Source organism: Pectinophora gossypiella, chromosome Z (assembly GCF_024362695.1).
Source record: "Pectinophora gossypiella chromosome Z, ilPecGoss1.1, whole genome shotgun sequence".
In the NCBI taxonomy this organism is placed as follows: domain Eukaryota; kingdom Metazoa; phylum Arthropoda; class Insecta; order Lepidoptera; family Gelechiidae; genus Pectinophora; species Pectinophora gossypiella.
Window position 1 is genome coordinate 5,097,895 of NC_065433.1, and position 20,188 is coordinate 5,118,082.

A 20,188-nucleotide genomic window follows, 5' to 3' on the forward strand; every position below is an offset into this window, starting at 1 on the left:
TAAGACAACAGGCCTGAGGGTGCCCAGTTTAGTAGCTTAGTGAAAGAATTAATCGAATCGGGTCGATAGCGATAAGCGCAATGAGGGAAATTGTTCACCATGCCGGCGAGGTCGATATCTGATTCTGAAGAGTTTGTTGTAGCGAGCTGATTGGCTGCCTCTATGGCTAAAGTAATCGGGTCGTCGGGATCGTATATTACGTCCTTCGAGCCGATACTTTTCAGTACCGTCGCTAAGCGGGATGTATTCGGCAGCCGCAACTACCAGGAGATTTTTGCCGTCCGGAACAGAATCGAAAAAACGTTTTGAAACTAATTTAAGAAGGCAATGGTTGAGAAACCTAGGTCAATGCGCAGATTTTCGTTGCGAAGGAACCACGGGGCACGCGTGGCTTTTCGCATGAATCGATTTTGTATCATCAGAATACCAAGTTGGTTTATTTATCTGCATATATACAAATATAAACGAATCTCTATTGTGGTAAACAAAGCCACGAGTCATCGGATGAATAGTTGCAGCCACTCTAAGGCTGCGTTCACATAGCCGGGAGGCCGCGGAAACGACCCCAGGCGTGGGATAATCAGTTTTAAATTTTTTACGTTTACGTTTATATTGTTTTATATTTTTTATTATTTTATTCCAGAAACGCGCGAACACATTCAAAGGACACGCGAAACTGCGGGAGTCGCTTCCTGTCGGCTGCTAAGTTGCGTGGGTTAAGATATGATAACATTGTGTTTCCTGAATTGGTCACATATCATATATATTTTTTAATAGTTTAAAAGTTTAATTTGATAACACTTCTTCAATTTAGTGCCGTGAAATTAAATCAAATTGATTGCTTTGTACCCTTCCGTTCGAAACTATACCTTACCTATACTTAAACCGTCGGCTGAACGTATATCTATGGTAACACAATGGCCCCGATTCCTGCAGACACATCGTAATTTTATTTTAAGTTATACCTGTCATTTTCTTATCCGCTGAAAGGGCAATGGACGGACGATTGACAACTTAATTTTAAAGTGATAACTCGGGCGAATAAAATAAGCACCTCGCTCATATGCAATGCAACGCGTTTGACGTGTGCAGTCAACTTAAGTCTGTCGGGTTATTGGGGAAATTAACGTGTGTTCCATAAATTTTATGCCTATCGATTGCCCGTCCTATACCTTTTCTGTGGATAAGAAAATGACAGGTATAACTAAAAAAAATATTAAATGGTGTGTACAGGAATCAGCACCATTACATTCAAAACTCAAAAAGATCTATTCGTAATTCGTAACATGCACATAAGCTACACTTCGAATCGTAAATTTATACATGTACAGGGTGTTAGTGACATCGTAACGAATGCTGAGGGGGTTGTTTCAGACCATGGTTCTGAGTTAATATTAAGTGGAATTTTCCGTCGCAAAAATATGGAAATGAAAATAATTAAAAAAACAAAAACACGATCAACATCTACGAGTACGATACGATCTACTCTGAACCGGCGTGCGTGTATGAAGCGATTGATGAATGTGGAGAAAGCAAGAGAAGTGTGTTAGGATCGAAGCAAATGGAATTCTATAGTCTCTGCCTACCCCGGTGGGAAATAGGCGTGAGTTTATGTATGTATGTAAAAAAAAAAACAATAAAATTCCGACAAGAAATTCCACTTGATCTTATAGAATCATCGTCTGAATCGCCCCCCTTAAAATTCGTTACGATGTCACTAACACACTGTATACATTGTCAAACGTCTCATCCGCGTAAAACTACTGCAGCTTCTCACAACCTACATAGCCAAGGAAAGTATTAGCCACCGATGACCAGTGTATTCATTTAGCGCACGAATTGTTGATATTCGTGATTAGCAAAGTAAACAATGCAAAAAAACCACAATTGTATTAATGAATGTTACATTTGTGTTTGTGATTAAATAGTGGTAGAATCAACGGAACTCTATAGTATAGAAATGTTAGCTCAGTTCGTCTTGATCGGCGTGGATGTATTGAAGTAGCATTTCGATATAAGCGCCTTGGCGCCGCGGAAGATAAGCAGCTGATCGCGTTTTATGTTTTTATATGCTCCCAGTCCAGCGTACAAGCCATCGGACAATCGTGAGGGATAGATGTTCAAGTATAACAATGTTGAATTTTAGTTTACCCGCAGATTTATTTATTGATCCCAAAACGCAGAAAACGGCCAATTTAGTCGAGATTTTAGACAGCAGAAGATGGAAAAAGCGCGAAGACAGAAATAGATATATTCCCCCCAAATATGCACATATCAATAAAAAAAGTGTTCACGTAATGCAGTTATCTTACGCAAATGCAAAAACATTCGCAATAGCAACACAGAATAAACACATAGCACGAGATTATTAGGAAGTAGCTATTTCTTGCGATTCTTTAAAAAAACATCGAAATTTCTGGGAAAATAAAAAGATATAGCGCGATGATTTCTATGGCTTATGTTGATCAACCTAGCATTGTATATAAAAAAAAACAAAATGTTCTTATGAAAAAATCCGGAAAGTAACCGTTTATTATGACGTCAGCAGATTTTTAAATGTCGAAGACCCGCCGCCGGCACCTTCATCCGGCAAATGGTCATCACCTTCCTTCATTACCATCAATCATAGTTCTATGCCGTATTTCGGTCCAATCCAATACTGCATAATCTACAGCTGAAGTCTCGCCAAGTGAGTGATCACCATTTTTAACTACTTTCCCTATAGATCTAATGTTAATAAAGTCCTATGCAGTAATTCCTTGCTCCGCATTGTTGCGCAAGCTAGAGGTTTGACTAAAATATAAATAAAATTTAGCTAATGGCTACTCATTACACAATGTGATAACCAGTTTTAACAATTAACTAAAATACTTACCTTTTGACGGTACATGGCAGCAGCTTTGGTATTGTACTTTTGCGGCAGGGTCATGCCAGGCTTGTAGTCCGGCTGACTTTCAAAGAATTCGCGGGCCTTTGCATTTCCTCCCACCTACAAAAGTTATAGTTAGTTAGTCATTTTTGTCCACTAAATACTTAGTTTAAATATATTTATTTATTTTAGCCCATATTGTCTCACTACTGACCTCCTCTTGATTAATTTAAACCTGGATGAAATACCTTTCATTTGAAAAGAAATAAAAACATTTAGATGCCAAAATCCTGTTTCATAAAATTAATTTGTAGATTGGAATTAGTACCCTGCTGACCAAATATACTATGTTTTCAAGACTACCGTAGAAAAGACTAAGAAACCTGGTAAATAAACTTAGAATGCTTTGAGTGAAGTAGGTATCATTTATTAAAAGAGAGATAGACAGAAAACTACTTATTAATTAATAAAACCCTATAAAAAATGAAATAAACTTAAATTTAAATGGATAGTGTTAAACTTTGTATAAGTGTACAGCTATCTCACAAATTCACAGAATAAAGACTATCTTTAAATATGAGTATTGTGCAATACTAGCGAGAAGTCAGGCAAAGTTTAAAAGTTTGTACTTGCTTGTATACTCAGCATATGTTTGACAATTACTTTGCATAACTGCAGAAGACAGGGTCAATAGTTTCGAAAGAGAGGTTAGATGTCGCAAGTTACTTACCATCATCTTTTCGAGCTCGATATCCTTCCACTTATCCATGGTAACGGAGCGCACGAATGATAGGTGCACCCCCAGACTACGGTGCACTCCCGAGCATTCCAGACAAATCCAGATTCCGTAAGTCACGGACACCCATTGAGGGTTCAGAGTGCCACACTCGAAGCATTTCTGCCCAACAAAAATAAAGAAAATGAATTAAAAACGTTACTATAACCCCGAGTGAAAACTCACAAACGTACAGCAAAAGTTTTAAATGAATTATAACTTACATGGTTCTCGTCAACGGTCCGGATAGAGTTCAGTTTACGTCTCGTACGTGGAGAAGCCATCTCGGTGGCTGGGTCTTGTGAAAGTGCAAAAAGTACAACAGTGATTTGAACGAAGGACTAGTGAAGATGAAGCTGCAAACGTCAAACTCAGAAGTCGACTTGGCACTCTTGGCAATCATAGACTACTATAGAAAACTGCATAGACAAAGTTTTTATACTTTTTTAATTCGTAGTTGGTTTGTCCATAGAGAAACGCTATACTAAGAAAAAATCTACCAACTGGTAAAAAATATTTTAGCTATTACAAAACTTACAAAGTATCTTTGAATAATTATAAATGTAAAAATATAGGTAATTATCACGTTCAATCTAAATCGCAGCCTGGAAAGTCTCTCTTTGGTTTGCGATAACCATTATTTGACCATACACGATTATTACAAAAAAAGCAAGTTTGAATATTTTCACACAAAGTAAAGATAACCACAGAATTTGAACCTTGGCTTTTTTAATCCCGAAAAAGACAGGCTTTTTTCGTCCATCTCAGGTTTTTTTGATCATTTATCCCATATTACGACGTTTGATCAATATTTAAGCATATTGTAATGGAATATTCTTCTTCTTATCGTGTGGATTGCGAGGTGGAATGAATATTGAAAACTATATTGATTATTCACATAACAAAATTTGCGATATTAGTAACTTTGACAAAATAGTGACTTCTTTAAAAGAGACGTGTGTATTTTGATTAATAGAAAGAGATGAAATATTTATTTGCTTTTTACGGGTTTTTTCGGTAAAGTGTGTGTACGTACTTTCAACAAAATAAACGATGCATTTTTATCTGACTACCCCAATTGGGTATATCGTCGTGAGCTCAATTTATATGTCAAGTATTTATAAAAAAATAATAACTTAAAGAGGTCCAGGTTATGATAGAAGTACTTAAAGTATGTTTTTATTTGCCATTTTCAGTTTTTAAATATCATTCTAAAATCTAAATGTAAAATCCGGAAATCCCAGGATCACAAAAAATATTTGGGATTTATTTATTGGGATTGAAACTTCTAAATACAACTTACACTTTTGCGTCCCTGATATTATACGTCATTGTGATTTTATTAGGTGTCCTACAAGTTTTGTACTTTTAGTCTGTTGGAATCACAAAGCAACACGGGGGCTCCGCGGACATTTATAAAATAGTAGATTTTGGTAAAGAGTTGAAAGTTAAAAGTTTTGGAATTGGCAACACCAAAGTAGACAGCGGTGCACTCAACACGAGAAGGCCGCTGCTCGTATCATACGTTTATCATCATTTACATTGTTGAAACGACGTGTATTTGTGACAAAAGTATTTGGATCCCGTCGTTCAAGACTATCCTCAAGTAGAACACGGGTACTAGATCTAAACACGGTACTTTCGTCCGTAAAACCCGCGCCTTGTAGCGGCATCCGGCTACTAACAAACTTTCTGGCTGGAGATGAGCTATGAACAATAATAAGATGACTTCAAAAAGCGTCGAAGCTGAGTATTTGGACATCGCCAACAAGAACGCTTGGCCTCTGGTGTATCAGGTACGGTAATTTTGTTGTGCTGCGTTAGGTCGCTTTTTTGCCACGCACGAGTTACTTGCCTCAAATTAGTTCGCTTGAGCTGAGCATCTTTTCATGCACTATCTCCGCACGCCGCCGGCGCTGTCTGAAGCGTAAATGCATGTTTACACAGTTACGCTGTAGAACTTAGCCGACTTTACGAACGCGTGTCGTCATCACAACAAACCTCAAAAGCTTTGTTTGTTTTCAAGTTTAGTCCGGTATTGCCCACTAAGGGTAATTAGGTGATATCTCATTTATATTTCAGTTCATGATGTGTAGAATTACTAAAAAAGTAAGCAAACTGATGTTTATTAGTATGCAATTAATGTTTGGATCAGGCCTACATGTTTGTTGGAGCATGAACCGCTTCTAGGACAAGGCACTAACTCATCTGGGGTCTGATGGTTTCAAGATTTCAATGCCTCATTAACATTTATTGTGTTCTGATTATTTTCTTTTTTACACTTAGCTGTAATGGTAATCTGCCTTTTATCTTTGTTTGATTGCTTATTCAGTCTAATGTATAATATGGGATGACTGTAAATTTCTCTATTGTAAAGTTAACTTTATACAATTTGTGGCTTTGTCCACTACCAGAAGGGTCTAAAGTTGTGAGTCAGCGAATGTGTATAATTTAATCATTAAATAAGTTTTTCCTTCATATTTAATCATACTATACTGAGAACTAACTATATACCTGTGTAATTTTCTATTCAATATGTGTAGGTCACTGCATTGTGAGACTATTACATTCAATAAAAATTAGACCGGATAGATCCCTCCTGCTGCTGCATTATACACTTTAACACTGCATGTAGCAATACTTACCTAGGTTAAAACCTACACACTGGCAGTAAGGTTAACAAAAAAGTAGGTACTTTAACTAAAAAGAAATATGAAAATACTTTATGAAAACAAAGACACAGACAAAGAATAATGAAGGACAATAGTCAGCCTTATTGTTAAGTATGTAGGTAGTAATTAAAAATTTCATCCATACAAACTTTACATTGGGTACATTTACAGATGAATGTAAAAAATCTTAGTTCTTAGTATTTTCAATGATCCCTGAATGAATAAAAATATCTCTATTTGTATTGCATCTTGAAACTTAATTGCATAATCAGAGGTAATTATTTCCCATTATTTATCAATAAAAAGTATAAAGTGTCTTGTATATTATCAGAAGCAATACGGTTAAAAGATATATTTCTTAGTAAAATACACATGTGCCTAATTGCTTTGTCTAATAATTTCCCAATTAAATAGGTACTATGACACTTGTGAAAAACATCTCGTAAAAATAATTAAATATAGTATAGTAATTAAATTATGGTTTGTTTACAGAAACTTGGACGAGAATGCCAGGCATATCCATACACATTTACCGAAGCAAAGAAGCCACAGAACAAGCCGTTGAACCGCTATCGAGATGTGAACCCGTATGACCATAGCCGTATCATCCTGAAGCGTTGTGAAAGAGATTACATCAACGCCAACCTCGTTAGGGTAAGCATATTGTCAAAATAACTTTTTATAAAAAATGTGCATCAGAAATTATTCTTCACTGAAACTAATTTATCCAGAGAACAATATAAATTATATTAGCCGTTTATAAGCATGAATATACCTACCTAGATATATTCATTTTATACTAAGTAAAATACATAAAGAATGTGGATCCTGTCTTACCAGTTTAAAAAGTTGACAAACATAAAACCTGTAAAAAATTACAAAACACCTCATTGTCCACAACTTATTTTTTTAAAGATTTGTTTCTTGTTTTTTAGAATATTTTTATTCTAAAGAAGTTGATAATTAGTTATGTAGGGCAAAAAATCTGTGTATTTCTGATGGAATTTTCAATAGGTCACACAGATGCCGACTTTTTCATCAATATTCACATAGGTAAGTCAACTTACACATACATAGTGTAGCAACGTGCAGCATTTGCTAAACGTAAATAAAAGTTGAATAATAGTTGTTTTAAAGATACAAGGAAACCTGGAAACTACAAAGCTAAAAGCTTTTGAAGTATAATAGATTACGGTATTAATAAGGGTATTACGGTCAGTGCATCAACTTGAATGAAACGCCGTAGTTATCAAACTAAAAAGAAAAACCAAATCTTTGGATGCCGCGTGGGGCTTTTTGAATGTACAAAAAATATAGCGCACGTTCCAATTGCCAGAAAAAAAGGAGAAAGTTAGAAAAGAAAAAGATTGTGCTGCAGCAAAATTACGCTGCAATGTCTTTGAAGAGATCGGAAGAAGCGAAAGTAGTGTGTTAGGATCGTAAGTGCAATTCCTTGCCTACCCCAACAGGAAATAGGCGTGATACATACATAATATGTATGTATGTATGTCAACTTTTCAGGTATGATTACATCACTTGGGTGTTTTGTGTTTTGTTAGATCATTTCCGGCTTTGATCAACAAGAACCAGAGACATCATTATTTTCATGTTAATACGGTAAATCTAGATATCTCTAAATTAATTTTAATTATTTTGATACAAAGCCTTGATTCCTGCAGACATTCTAACTTTAAGTTATATCTGTCATATTTTTTTCCGACGAAAAAAGACACGGATGATTGACAACTGTTAATTTTAAAATGAATGTTTCCCGGGCGAATCAAATAGGCATCTCCCTTATATGCAACCCGTTTTGATGTGTGTCAAAGTTAATTCTGTCGGGTTATTGGCAAATGTAAAATATATAAAGGGCTGTTTACATTTCTGTTTACGTATGTTCCATAAATTATATGCCTGTCAATTATTCGTACCTTTCCTTTTCGGCGGTTAATATAATGACAGATATAACTTATAATAAAATTAGATGTTGTTTACTGGAATCAGCACCCAATCTAGGTTATTACAGATAAGAAAGTGAAAATTGTTTTAAAATAGCCGTAATTTGGGGCGCACATGAAGAATTCACTTACGTCCACTCCACCTCGTCAATTTATATGGAAATGGAACATTCTTCTTTTCATCCCTTTCTGTTGCATTCATAAATGATACCTACATATTAACAAAAATGTCTGTCTATCAGTAGATGTCAGATATATTCTATCAAACGCTATAATTTCCCTTCAAGATATGTTGGCCATTTGCAGTGTTTTTTTAATACTATTGTCAATCCCGAAATGGATCCCGAATTTGTCAACTTAAATAGTAAACTATTATAACGGGTCGATACGTGATTAAATATTAAAAAAGAAAAAAAAAATACCTCACTAATTTCTGTGTGAATCTTTAATACGCTCCAGGATTAGGGGAGGCAACCCTATTTTTTTCGAAAGCCTATTCAAACAGTTACAACTATAAACTGGTCCCATCGTGGTAGTCAATGACGTCACGGTCCTCATGGTGACTTGTCAGTGTAAAACCTGAAATCCCGGCGTCTAATTTTCCGGGATCTTGTCAAATCTTCTGGTTAGCGGACCCTGTGAAAAACGGGATAACGCTAGGGAGTAGAATATTAGTTACTCCCGGAATTGCCGGGTTTGACGAAATTGATTCCCGGGAATTTTGGGACGGAATAAGGTCCGGGATCCCGGGGTTGATACGTCAACACACAGTGCATCTGTGTAACAACGATTTTTGTATGTAGTGTCCGAGCCGTTGTATAAGGTAGGTAGCTACATATCGCAATAATCGCAGTTTGCGAGGACGGCTACGCAATTTGCTTTTTTAAAACTTATTTCGAAATTTGTAGGGTGGCCGACAACACCTATTGTACAAGTAAACCTTAGTCTTGCACTATTTAGCAAAACTCTTAGAAACTTCGCAAAAGTATAAATTTTCTCTGAGTACACATTAGTGGATTCTTTACCAAGTTTTGGTAGAAATATGTACCAACCGTCACCACTTGTTTACTTACTTCGTTTAGATTAGGCAAGATTTTTTTTGTTTTTCTTCTTGTTCATTACATAATAAAAACTCCAACAATATATAAAAACTCCAACAAACATATTATATTTATAAATAATCAATATTTTTTATTGCAATAGAGGACAATAGGCTCGCTCCCTATTACATGAGACTTAAATGAGACTTACATGGAACTATACACCTCTGCCTAGCCCTTTGGGTATACGGGCGTGATGCTATGTAATATATGCTGTGTCTAAGCACAACTGTTGCTAGACCCATGGTATAAGAAGGTATGCACAAAAGTGACAGCTAACATTTCAAGGTAAGCCCAGCTGACATCATACCACCCTGCACTGCCATTTTGGAAAAAATAAATTACTCACGACCAATGTTTTTATATTTTAGTAAAAGATTTACTTACAGTTTTAATGATTTTTATATATATGACAAGTAATAGTAATTAAATACATTAGTCAGTAATTCACTTAATTTTCAATAATAAAATTTACATCTTTGTAATGTTGGAGATACGAATTTAATGGTAACACAGCTTGTCATAGGATTGAGCATACCTGGTTTTCTTACATGGCTAGGCCTTCCTTCCTTCCTAAAAATCCATTCATTATAATTCACGTGGCTCTGCAATTACGCATTAGATAAGATAATAATAAAAAGAAATATATAAATTATGTTATCGCTGTTTCGAAGTAGCTTGGTTTGTTTTGGTAAGTTATGTAGATTATAGTAGACTCATGGATCGTGGCAGAATCGCTGGGCACCGTTGCCCAACTAGTCAGAAAACCGCATCGCGGTTCCATTTAAGGAAGTCCTTTGCCGTGTTTAGTCGCACACGCATTGTTACTGATATAAGGTGTTTCGCGACACGTTTAGTTGTGGTGCGTTTCGAAACCGCGCCGATATGGCATGAGTTATCTCAGACTGTATATCGCAGACTTGTCACCACGCCCGGTAGCCACGAAATCAGAATCATTTATTCAACGTAGTTATCACGGATAAACTTGTTGAAGGTCAATGTAACATTTTTGAATTTACGTCATTTCGCAAGGTGTTATGGCTGAGGAGAAGAAATGGCAACATCAACACATCTTTTAAATCAATGAGGATGTACATTACAAGTTATTTAAGATCCACGAATTCCATATTATCTACTAAAAAGATTACAATTAATGAGTTTGAGAGAGATAGACAATGAGAGACTTTACGTTCCGCAAAATCAGTGTTAATGGCGCTGTACAGTTTTTTCTTCATTTAACCTTCCAATTTCATGGATAGCAGATATGTATCTTTTATCTTTGTTTTGGGTATAAATGATGACCCTTTTTATCACACCCAGACACAATAACATCTTACACCGATTATGATTCTGATCAAAATAACTCTTTATTTGAAGCAAATATACTTAGCAACATAATTATTATATAATGTGACCCAAATATCAAGTAACAATTCAATCAAGAAAATAGGTAATTATCGCGTTTATATTCTTTTTGGTGAACGAGGCGTGGAAAGTCCCTTATGATTATGACGTGGTTTCCAGGAACTTAAACGTAGCTGGCGTGGAGTGGGTAGGTGTATTATAGGTACTACGAGTATATACCCCTTCCTACTCTTAAGTTAATGTAGTGTAGAATAGTGTAAATGTTGTGTGCGTCAAGCTAGCGGCCTCAAAAAAGAAATGGGCACGAAAAAATAATTTGACCATACCAAAAAATAGTACTCTTATTGAAAAAAATAGTACCTGTTGTAAAAAAATTAGTACCATCACGGTTCTGGATTTATAGCCATGTTTTATTGCACTTGCTAGCTTGACGGTGAGCGAAATTTGGCGAGAGTTAACGACAAGGTCTTTCGCTTTGATTTAAACGCCAAAAAATAGTATCGAAATAGTACTCACCCCCTGCAAAATACCGAAAGTAGTACTTCAACGGTTCCAAAGTTATAAAGGTAGTTCTTTGATCCCGCTAGCTCGACGTTTTGAAAATACCTATTATCTGGGGAATGCTTGCATACTTCAGTTTGTAACTAATGTCAATAAACTCGTATGAAATAGTACTCCCTACCATCATAATTTGGACCTGATTCTCTTTGTAGAAATATGTCAAAAAGTCATTATAACCTATGTCATACATTTATCAAGACAAGTACAGTCGCGAACAAAATTATTACACATGGTCAAGAATGTTGTCAGATTTCAGTATTTTTCCCCATTTTTGGGTAAAAATTGGTGAAGTGCCAGGGTTGTTAGATGAAAGTAATATCATTGTTGAAACTCTTTGAGTTATTCTACAAATACTGCAAATTGTTTATTAACAAACACTTCGATCCGTAACAAATTCAACATGAAGGTATAAATTATAAAATAAAACAGCAGATTAAAAATGTATTATGATGTATTAAATTCACAGATTGTTTTCGATAAGAACTAGACCCATGCAGCCATTTTCTATTAAAATTAGTGCATATGGGTGTATGCAACAGGAATTTTTTGTAATAGCAGCACTGAAGTGCAAAGAAATGGTAGGGTAGACCTCCAAAATGGCAATACTTACGAATAAATTGTGAGGTTATGTAATTGTCTACGTGACTGTATCAACAACAAATGTATGGCATAGGTTATGATTATTTTTTAACATATTTCTACAAAGAGAATCGGATCAAAATTATGATGGTAGGGAGTACTATTTCATACGAGTTTATTGACATTAGTTACATACTGAAGTATGCAAGCGTTCCCCAGATAATAGGTATTTTCAAAACGTCAAGCTAGCGGGATCAAAGAACTGCCTTTATAACTTTGGAACCGTTGAAGTACTACTTTCGGTATTTTGCAGGGGGTGAGTACTATTTCGGTACTATTTTTTGGAGTTTAAATCAAAGCGAAAGACCTTGTCGTTAACTCTCGCCAAATTTCGCTCACCGTCAAGCTAGCAAGTGCAATAAAACATGGCTATAAATCCAGAACCGTGATGGTACTAATTTTTTTACAACAGGTACTATTTTTTTCAATAAGAGTACTATTTTTTGGTATGGTCAAATTATTTTTTCGTGCCCATTTTTTTTTTGAGGCCGCTAGCTTGACGCACACTAAATGTTACGCTGTTACGCAGGCTAATTTTCCGCTTCGCCTCTTCATCATCATCATCAGCCCATTAACGTCCCCACTGCTGGGGCACGGGCCTTCCCTATGGATGGATAGGGAGATCGGGCCTTAAACCATCACGCGGGCCCAGTGCGGATTGATGGTTATTAACGACTGCTAATGCAGCCGGGACCAACGGCTTCACATGCCTTCCGAAGCACGGAGGAGCTCGAGATGAAAACTTTTTTTTTGTGGTCACCCATCCTATGACCGGCCTTTGCGAAAGTTGCTTAACTTCAACAATCGCAGACCGAGCGCGTTTACCGCTGCGCCACCGAGCTCCTCTTCGCCACTTACCATTAAAGAATAGTATATCAAGTGACTGATAGCAGTAGCAATAACTGCCACGTAGATCTGCCAGATATAAAAAACTGGATAAACTGTCAAATAGACAGGAAATGGTGAAACATTTATTTTTTTGACGGGGCTTACTGTTCTTCTTCTATCGTGTGGGTTGTGAGGTGGATTACCAACCGCATCAACCCTGGTGTCAAGGTTATTATTGAGCCGCCATAGGCCCCTGACATGACTCATGTGACGACTACGTACTTACATCAGTAAGTAGTAACCGGGACCAACGGCTTACTGTAGATTTGCTACTTGGCCGGACAAATGTGGAGTGCTGAGGGCTCTCACCAAGTTTAATTCCACAGACCTGAGGGTGCTCAGTTGAGCGCGAACCTCGCCTCGGGGCATCGTAAGAGAGGATTATATTTGTAATAATTAATTGACCCCGGTCAGCCGATAGCGAGAAGCGTCGACCACGTCGGCGGTGTTCGTGTCTTGAAGTATATTTGTTGTCGCGAGCTGATTGGCCGCTTCTATAGAAACATACGAACCTCATGATTTATTGCCTTAATCTTGACAAACGCTTGCTAACCAGTTGATTGTCGTCACTCGAATGAATTGAATCAATCGCTGAACCGTCGAACAGCATTGTGCCGTCTCTACCATCAATTGACATGTATCTGTCTAGATGTTAGGTACTTGTAGACATTATTTATTTATTTTTTACCAGAAGACCAACGTTCCTAACTATTTTTATCTTCAGGTATCAGACTACATACCTACTTACTTGAGTAAATAGTAGCCGGGACCGATTGCCAAACTAAGGATCACAAAGTGCTTTTTGTCATATATCTGTACTGGGTTTCGAACCCGGAACCTCTGGACCGTGAGCTCAGCGCTCAACTGGACCACAGAGGCCGTTAACAGTCCTAATAAAAACCTATTAATAACAAAAACCATGTAGCTAATAACAATATTTCCGCCAATGCAACGACAGTTTTTAAACAATTGAATTATACATGCGTCATACATACATAAAACCCTGTCGGTTTTTACGACATTCTCAAAAAGATAAGCGACTGAGCGCATGATGGTGTCTTGTTTGTTCCCGGTCCAGGATAGAAGTACTAAAACTTAAAAGAAATCTATTTTCATTATAATATAGATTCAAGTTTATGGAAAGTAATCTTTTTGTAAAGTCCGGTATCTGCTCTGATGAGTGTGGTCACTCTACAATGTATTTTTAAAATAATCTCAGAAGAAAGTTTATAAAAAGTATAATTCTTTCTAATCGAGTCCTTTTGCTTGTTGTTTGTTTAACGTGGTTTCCATAATTAGTGCCCGGTTAATGCCACAGCGCAACAGCGAAGCAATTCATCTAAGAAAGCAATATTGCAATTTGACATTTGCGCATATAAAAGTAAGTAATGCAAACAACTGTCAAAAACCAATATTGCTTTCTTAGATGAATTGTTTCGATGTGGCCATTTAAACATGGTTGGCGAGGAGTGGGTACACCCACTCCCAGTCTCTGAAATACAGGTGAGTGGTTGTTCTGTTGAATTTCCTTGCCGACTTATTAATTGCCTAAAGCACTAACGTCGCAATGGTTTCTACAATCAAATTGTGTTTTATACAATAATTTCTAAGGTAAATGCTCAAGGTTAATTGGTTTTTGGAAGTAAGGTTATTGGAAGTTTTCTTTCTTTCATATCTTGTTCTCGAGCCTACCCCAATTAATTACTGATTTAACATTCAACTTACGACCTAGGCCCGATGCATCAGATGTAGATATAAATTGCATATCGAAATCGTGACTCGTTCCACCCGATGTGCACATTACACTACCCAATCCCGACGCATCAGACCCGATGGTTTGCGATAATAATGCTTATTCATTAGTTATCAATTTATATTTTAAAATTCAGGTACTTATAAAGTATGGATATGTAACAGGTTCTCTATAACGTCTGTTTGTAATCCTATTATCCCCTGCTGGGATGTACGGCTCGAGTAACAGATTTCCACTCCTCGCTATCTTTTGCATCCTCTGTAGCTGTCTATAAAGGTTTGTAGGTTTTCTATAGAGTTACTATAAAAAGGATGTTCCATTTTAAAAATAGTTTTTAAAGTAACATCGTAAGTTCACAACAATGCTTATTGGATACAATACATATTGTGTCTAGTGTAGCACTAGAAACTTTGTATTATCCGTTTGCTGTTCAGTAAACAACTTTTATTCGTTATTTTTATGCCTTTATGGGAAAATGATTTATCAGAGGTTTTCTAATACAGTGTTTACCCATTTATAAGTACAATGAACCCTTAGTATAGATAGAAACAGCTGTCGCCCGTTTTAGTATCATTATGTAGACGACTGTACAGGCTAGTGAATCAAGCTTGTACAGTCGTACGCACGGAATAGAAGAAAGAAGTTGGAAAGACCCTAACGCGCATTTTGTATGAAAACCGCTGCCGCCGTTCAATCCCAATCTCTTTTACTACTACTCCTCCAAATAGATAACTATGATAGCTCTACTGCTTCTCAAATTCCTTAGCCACTTTACCGGCAGTGCATATTTAGGCCGTAATTTTATCATTACTTTTCGTAAGATATTGCATACAAAAGTAATTGTTTGATAAGCAGATCATACTGTTTTTAGCTTTTCTGTGATAAGTAGGGATCTACTTTACACGTACTATCGTGGAGCTCCGTGCGTCGACGGAAAGTGGAGTGCAAAGTCGAAGTATGAACTATTTGCTCATACTTGCATAACGCGCGTTTCGCGTTCACTTGGCCCTTATAACCTTTTTCTTCTGTTTCGTGGTTGCACCTCACTTCAATGTTCATTACAGTATTATTAGTGTACTGGTACGGAATTTTAAAGGCAGTTTTATACATACATAAACTCACGCCTATTTACGACCGGGGTAAGACATTATGGAACTATTAAAATAACACTTAACATAACATAGCATTGCGCCGGTATCCCCTTTGGGGTAGACAGAGGTACTCACTCCTCGCTCACTATGTTTAAGTCCCATGTAATAGGCGAGCCTATCCTGTGTAGCGATAAACTAGAACTCGCTAACACAAGAAATGGGTAAAGAGAAGTTTGAAAAAACAAATTTAATGCGAAATACAAAAAAGATGAAATAGTTAGTTATAATTTACCTGGTAGCCACGTGATATCAATTATCTACGATCCAAATATGGATTCTAACTCATAAAGTCGAATTCAGGGGTTTTGAGCCCGAACCGGTGACGCTACGATGCAATTCACGCGTTCTCCGAACAAGGCTATCACGGAAGAAGAAACGATAAGAATATAATTATTGAACGGCTTTATTATTAGGTATATGTCGAAGCGGTTAATGAATAGAATGGGTGTACGATTGTAGGTCTCCGTACGGACTATTATTTGAATGAAAATAGCACACAAATAGATCGATTCCAGGGCCCTAAAGAGCTAGACCTAGGCTATTTTCCAGTGATGGACTTAGAGCAGGATGTAACAAGCGGAATAACCGAAATCCTCACGGATGAACGCGGGCGGAAATCTAGTGCTGTAACTAAATCCTAGGACTAATATATGGCTCGATTCTAATTACTGTCGAGTGTTTCAGCCGCCAGCTTTCCTATTAAGTCGGCAGTAATGAATTTCCGAAAGCAATTGCAATCACATTCATCGTCTTTCACGTAGACTTGTTACTCAGAAATTGCTCCAATACCATTACTATTGTCAAAATGACTTCATAATGTTTGTACCTATAGCATATATTACTAGCATAATTATAGCTTTCCACTCGCGACTTTTGGGTTATTTTTCATCTCCTTAGGGGTGATTTTTGGGATAAAAGCTATCCTATGTTCTTCCCTAGATCTCAAATTATCTCCATACCAAATCTCATCTCGCCCAGTTCAACAATTTAATCGTGTGACAGACACAGTTACTTTCGCATTCATAATATTTAGTGTGGATTAGACATTGTCGTCTGGTGGTATAAAATAAATACAGGGTGTTAGTGAAGTTGCCATACAAGTAGATAGTGTGTTAGTGACATCGTAACAAATAAAAAATCTACTTGATATCAACTCAGAATCATGGTCTAAACCATCCCTCAATTTATTCGATACGATGTCACTAACACCCTGTATCTTAGTATCCGTTCACCTGCTTACACCTATCATCTCGAGCTTGTCGTAAAATTTGGCTGAGGACTTGTCTTCAGTTCAACATGGTGGACCCTGGGCGATGGCTGATGTGTTATTATGAAAATCATTACCTTATTGTGTTTTGTGTTGGTCTAGCAGAAAGGTCGGTGTGGTGTGGGTACTTACTTAGTTCATCTTGAGTCCTTTACCTTGCAGTGAGAAGTTGTTGTAGGATAATAATATTACCCTCTGGGGTGGGCAGAATCTACGGAATTCCACAATAATAATAATAGCTAAAAACGTGCAGTCCTATAGTGCATACAGGGATAATGGTTGGTGTCACACCACATTTAGATTTAATTGTCTTAACGGCCCTCTACGTGTTGGCTTCGGCACCACACACGCCTTCCAAGGATCCAGGACTCCATACGCCCGAGATAGGGAAACGACATACATCATCATCTAGCATTATCTCGTTTTTCCCAGTGTCCGCTTACCTAACCTGAAGATTTGACAGGTCGGGTTTTTTACAGAAGCGACTGCCTGTCTGACCTTCCAACCCGCGAAAGGAAAACCAGCCCAATACAAGTTAGGTCACATACCTCCGAAAATGCAGTTCTCGGTAATGTGGGTTTCCTCACGATGTTTTCCTTCACCGCTGAGTGCGTAATAATCATGATCCAAACATGAATTCGAAAACAAATTCGACAATCATTGGTTTGGGCCTGGATTCAAAGCTGCGACCTCAAAGTGTTCTACCAACTGGACAACCATGGTTCTATGGAAACGACATACAATAATAATAAATATGAAGTAACAGAAAAGTTCCCTGTCCCTGAGACAATGGAAGCACTTGGCTACAGACCGTGCCACTTGACGCTTTTCGGAGAGAATTAAAAATATATACATGTAAATATTAATTATACTTTTATTTATCTAATCTATAAAATCGAGTGGAATTCTCTGCGTCTTCGGTATTTTCGAATGCATATAACCCCCGGGTTATATCCTCGCTCCATCTTAGGCCTCGTCAATGCCTTTGGGTAAGTCTGGGGCCAAGAGATAACCATTCAAAGGTAAAAAAAAAACCAAGACGTAGTTAGTGATATACCGCCAGTCGGCCCCAATAACGACGACGCTTAGCCCTCGTAAAATAGATCGGTCACGTAGTCGGATCACGATAGCATCATAGTGCAGAATCCTGCAAAATTGTATGTATTGCTAAATACTAGACAACATAAACTTGTTTACTATGCACCCCAGCACGATTCGAGGACATACAATCTGAATGTTGTGTTATTGCTCGTATCTGGTTGTGAAGGAATCCTTCTAGAGATTTTTACTTTCTGGATCGGTACCGAGTTGTGTCTTATTGATTATTATTGCGAATGGCAGACAAAAATAATATATCCTGCGTGGATCAAATATCCAGCTTAAGCTCCCTTAACCAAGTCTCTGCTGCATCCGTCTTATTGATGACCCCAGTAGGTATGGTTCAACCCCGATAAGTCACGGGCGTGACTTTATTATGTATGTAAGAGCATCTGAAAATAGTTTCAATTCATTGGAATTGAAAACGCTCACAGGCTTCGAATGAATTTGTTCCATGGCCCACCGTGTCCCACTTTAATTTCCTTAATTAAAATTAATAAGCTACTTGATAACTTAGAATATGAGAATTTGGGTTTGAATGAAAATGTGGTCGAATGACGTCATCAATAAAAGCGGTCAAACGTACTCTATTATATTTTCGTTTTGTTTTATTCTGCATCAGTTATGAACTATCATATTGCGACGATGCGATGATCCGCTTGGAGCTTCGAAGAAAAAAAAAGGTAATTTTTTACTCAGTGAGCTATTTGACAACCTAGTCAAATGAGATACTTTTTACGAAAAGTCAAAACGAAAGTTTTTTTGGAAATACTGGACAGTATGTGACGTCATCAATAAAAGCGGTCAAACGTCGTACTCAGTGTTACTTGATCTAAAAATAAAATTCGTCTAGCATGATCTTGAGCGCAGTCTCTAAGTTGAGATTAGTTTATTAATACCACCCTAAAATAAAAATGAGCACTGACTTTTATTTATAGATTCGCATTATCGTTGACCCGCATTCAAGTACCCTATTGAATTACGCGTGTTTCCTCTAGACAATATTATTCTTTGTGCTATTTAATTAGCTATAGTTTTGAAATGTAAGAGGAGATTTTCTTTACAAAATACAGCTTGAAAGGACGGCAGAGATGCATTTCTAGATAATAAAATAAGGTTTTCTCTTATGACAGGTCTTCTTCTATCGTGTGGGTTGTGAGGTGAGGGTTACTATTGAGCCGCCAACTTTTTACTTACATCAGTAAGTAGTAACCGGGACCAACGGCTTAACGTGCCTTCCGAAGCACGGATCATCTTACTTTTTGACCAATCAGGTGATCAGTCTGTAATTTCCTAACCAAACTGGGGATCACAAAGTGATCTTTGTGATATGTCCCCACCGGGATTCGAACCCGGGACCTTCGGATCGTGAGCCCATCGCTCAACCACTGGACCACGGAGGCCGTTATATTAAACAGGTGAAAAAGTTTAAGTCCTTTCCTGATTTGTCAGTGCGGTAGCGGCGCGGCATTATCGGTACGCTCGGTATATGCGGAACCTTTAATTCTTTTTTTTGGCGTGGCTTATTGTAGATTTTCCGCAGATGGCATTAATTACTTGGCCGGACAAAGGTATTATACACAGTATCTAATACACTTCTCATCAAAAAAATCGAAACACTTCCGTTTTCATTGTTTCTGTCCGAATTTAACACAAAAAAGAATTCATACGATGAAAAAAAATACATAAATGTATAGCTGGCAGTTTGGCCATTACAGTAATAAGCGAAAATTCTAAATTCAAAATTAGAATTTCATTTGTTTATCTTATAAACGAAATGAATCACTGTTTTGAGACAAATGTGTGTTTAGGGTTGGAGTACATTTAGCGTTTAAAAACTAAAAATTGGCGCCTATCCTTAAACTTTTTGTTTTTTATTTCAATACTGTGACTTTGGGACGTCTGAAAAAAGGTTTTTTTTCTAAAACGTATGGATACTTCGCCCACAGAAGCCGCCCAAGTTGTGGCATTGCTGGATTCTGGCCTTAGTCAGCGTGTTGTGGCTGCAAGACTGCATCTAAGCCTGTCATCTGTTCATAGAGTCTATAAACGTTATCGGGAGACTGGTTTGTTCACGCGCCGTTCAGGATCT

General features: G+C 37.2%; 2 protein-coding genes across 7 annotated transcripts in view; one reads left to right on the forward strand and one right to left on the reverse strand.

Moving 5' to 3' along the window:
- The window catches only part of LOC126380131 (ADP-ribosylation factor GTPase-activating protein 1), a 28,606-nt gene extending 24,568 nt beyond the window's left edge, over positions 1 to 4,038 (reverse strand). For both annotated transcript variants that reach the window (XM_050029387.1, XM_050029386.1), the window contains exons 1-3: positions 3,869 to 4,038; positions 3,600 to 3,767; positions 2,876 to 2,989 (exon numbers count right to left, since the gene is read on the reverse strand). In XM_050029387.1, coding sequence (XP_049885344.1) covers positions 2,876 to 2,989; positions 3,600 to 3,767; positions 3,869 to 3,928 — 342 coding nt within the window. In that variant the 5' untranslated portion in view covers positions 3,929 to 4,038. The remainder of the gene's footprint in view (positions 1 to 2,875; positions 2,990 to 3,599; positions 3,768 to 3,868) is intronic.
- Positions 4,039 to 5,134: 1,096 nt separating this feature from the next.
- LOC126380109 (tyrosine-protein phosphatase non-receptor type 61F-like) overlaps positions 5,135 to 20,188 on the forward strand; it is a 56,269-nt gene continuing 41,215 nt past the window's right edge. For 4 of the 5 annotated variants that reach the window (XR_007568423.1, XM_050029342.1, XM_050029343.1 and 1 more), the window contains exons 1-2: positions 5,135 to 5,440; positions 6,809 to 6,970. Coding sequence is in view for 3 of the 5 variants with exons in the window: in XM_050029342.1 (XP_049885299.1) it covers positions 5,354 to 5,440; positions 6,809 to 6,970 (249 nt within the window). In the remaining 2 variants the exon portion in view is untranslated. Of the gene's footprint in view, positions 5,441 to 6,808; positions 6,971 to 7,330; positions 7,370 to 20,188 lie in introns of those variants that run through there. The other variant, XM_050029345.1, reaches the window with a different exon arrangement.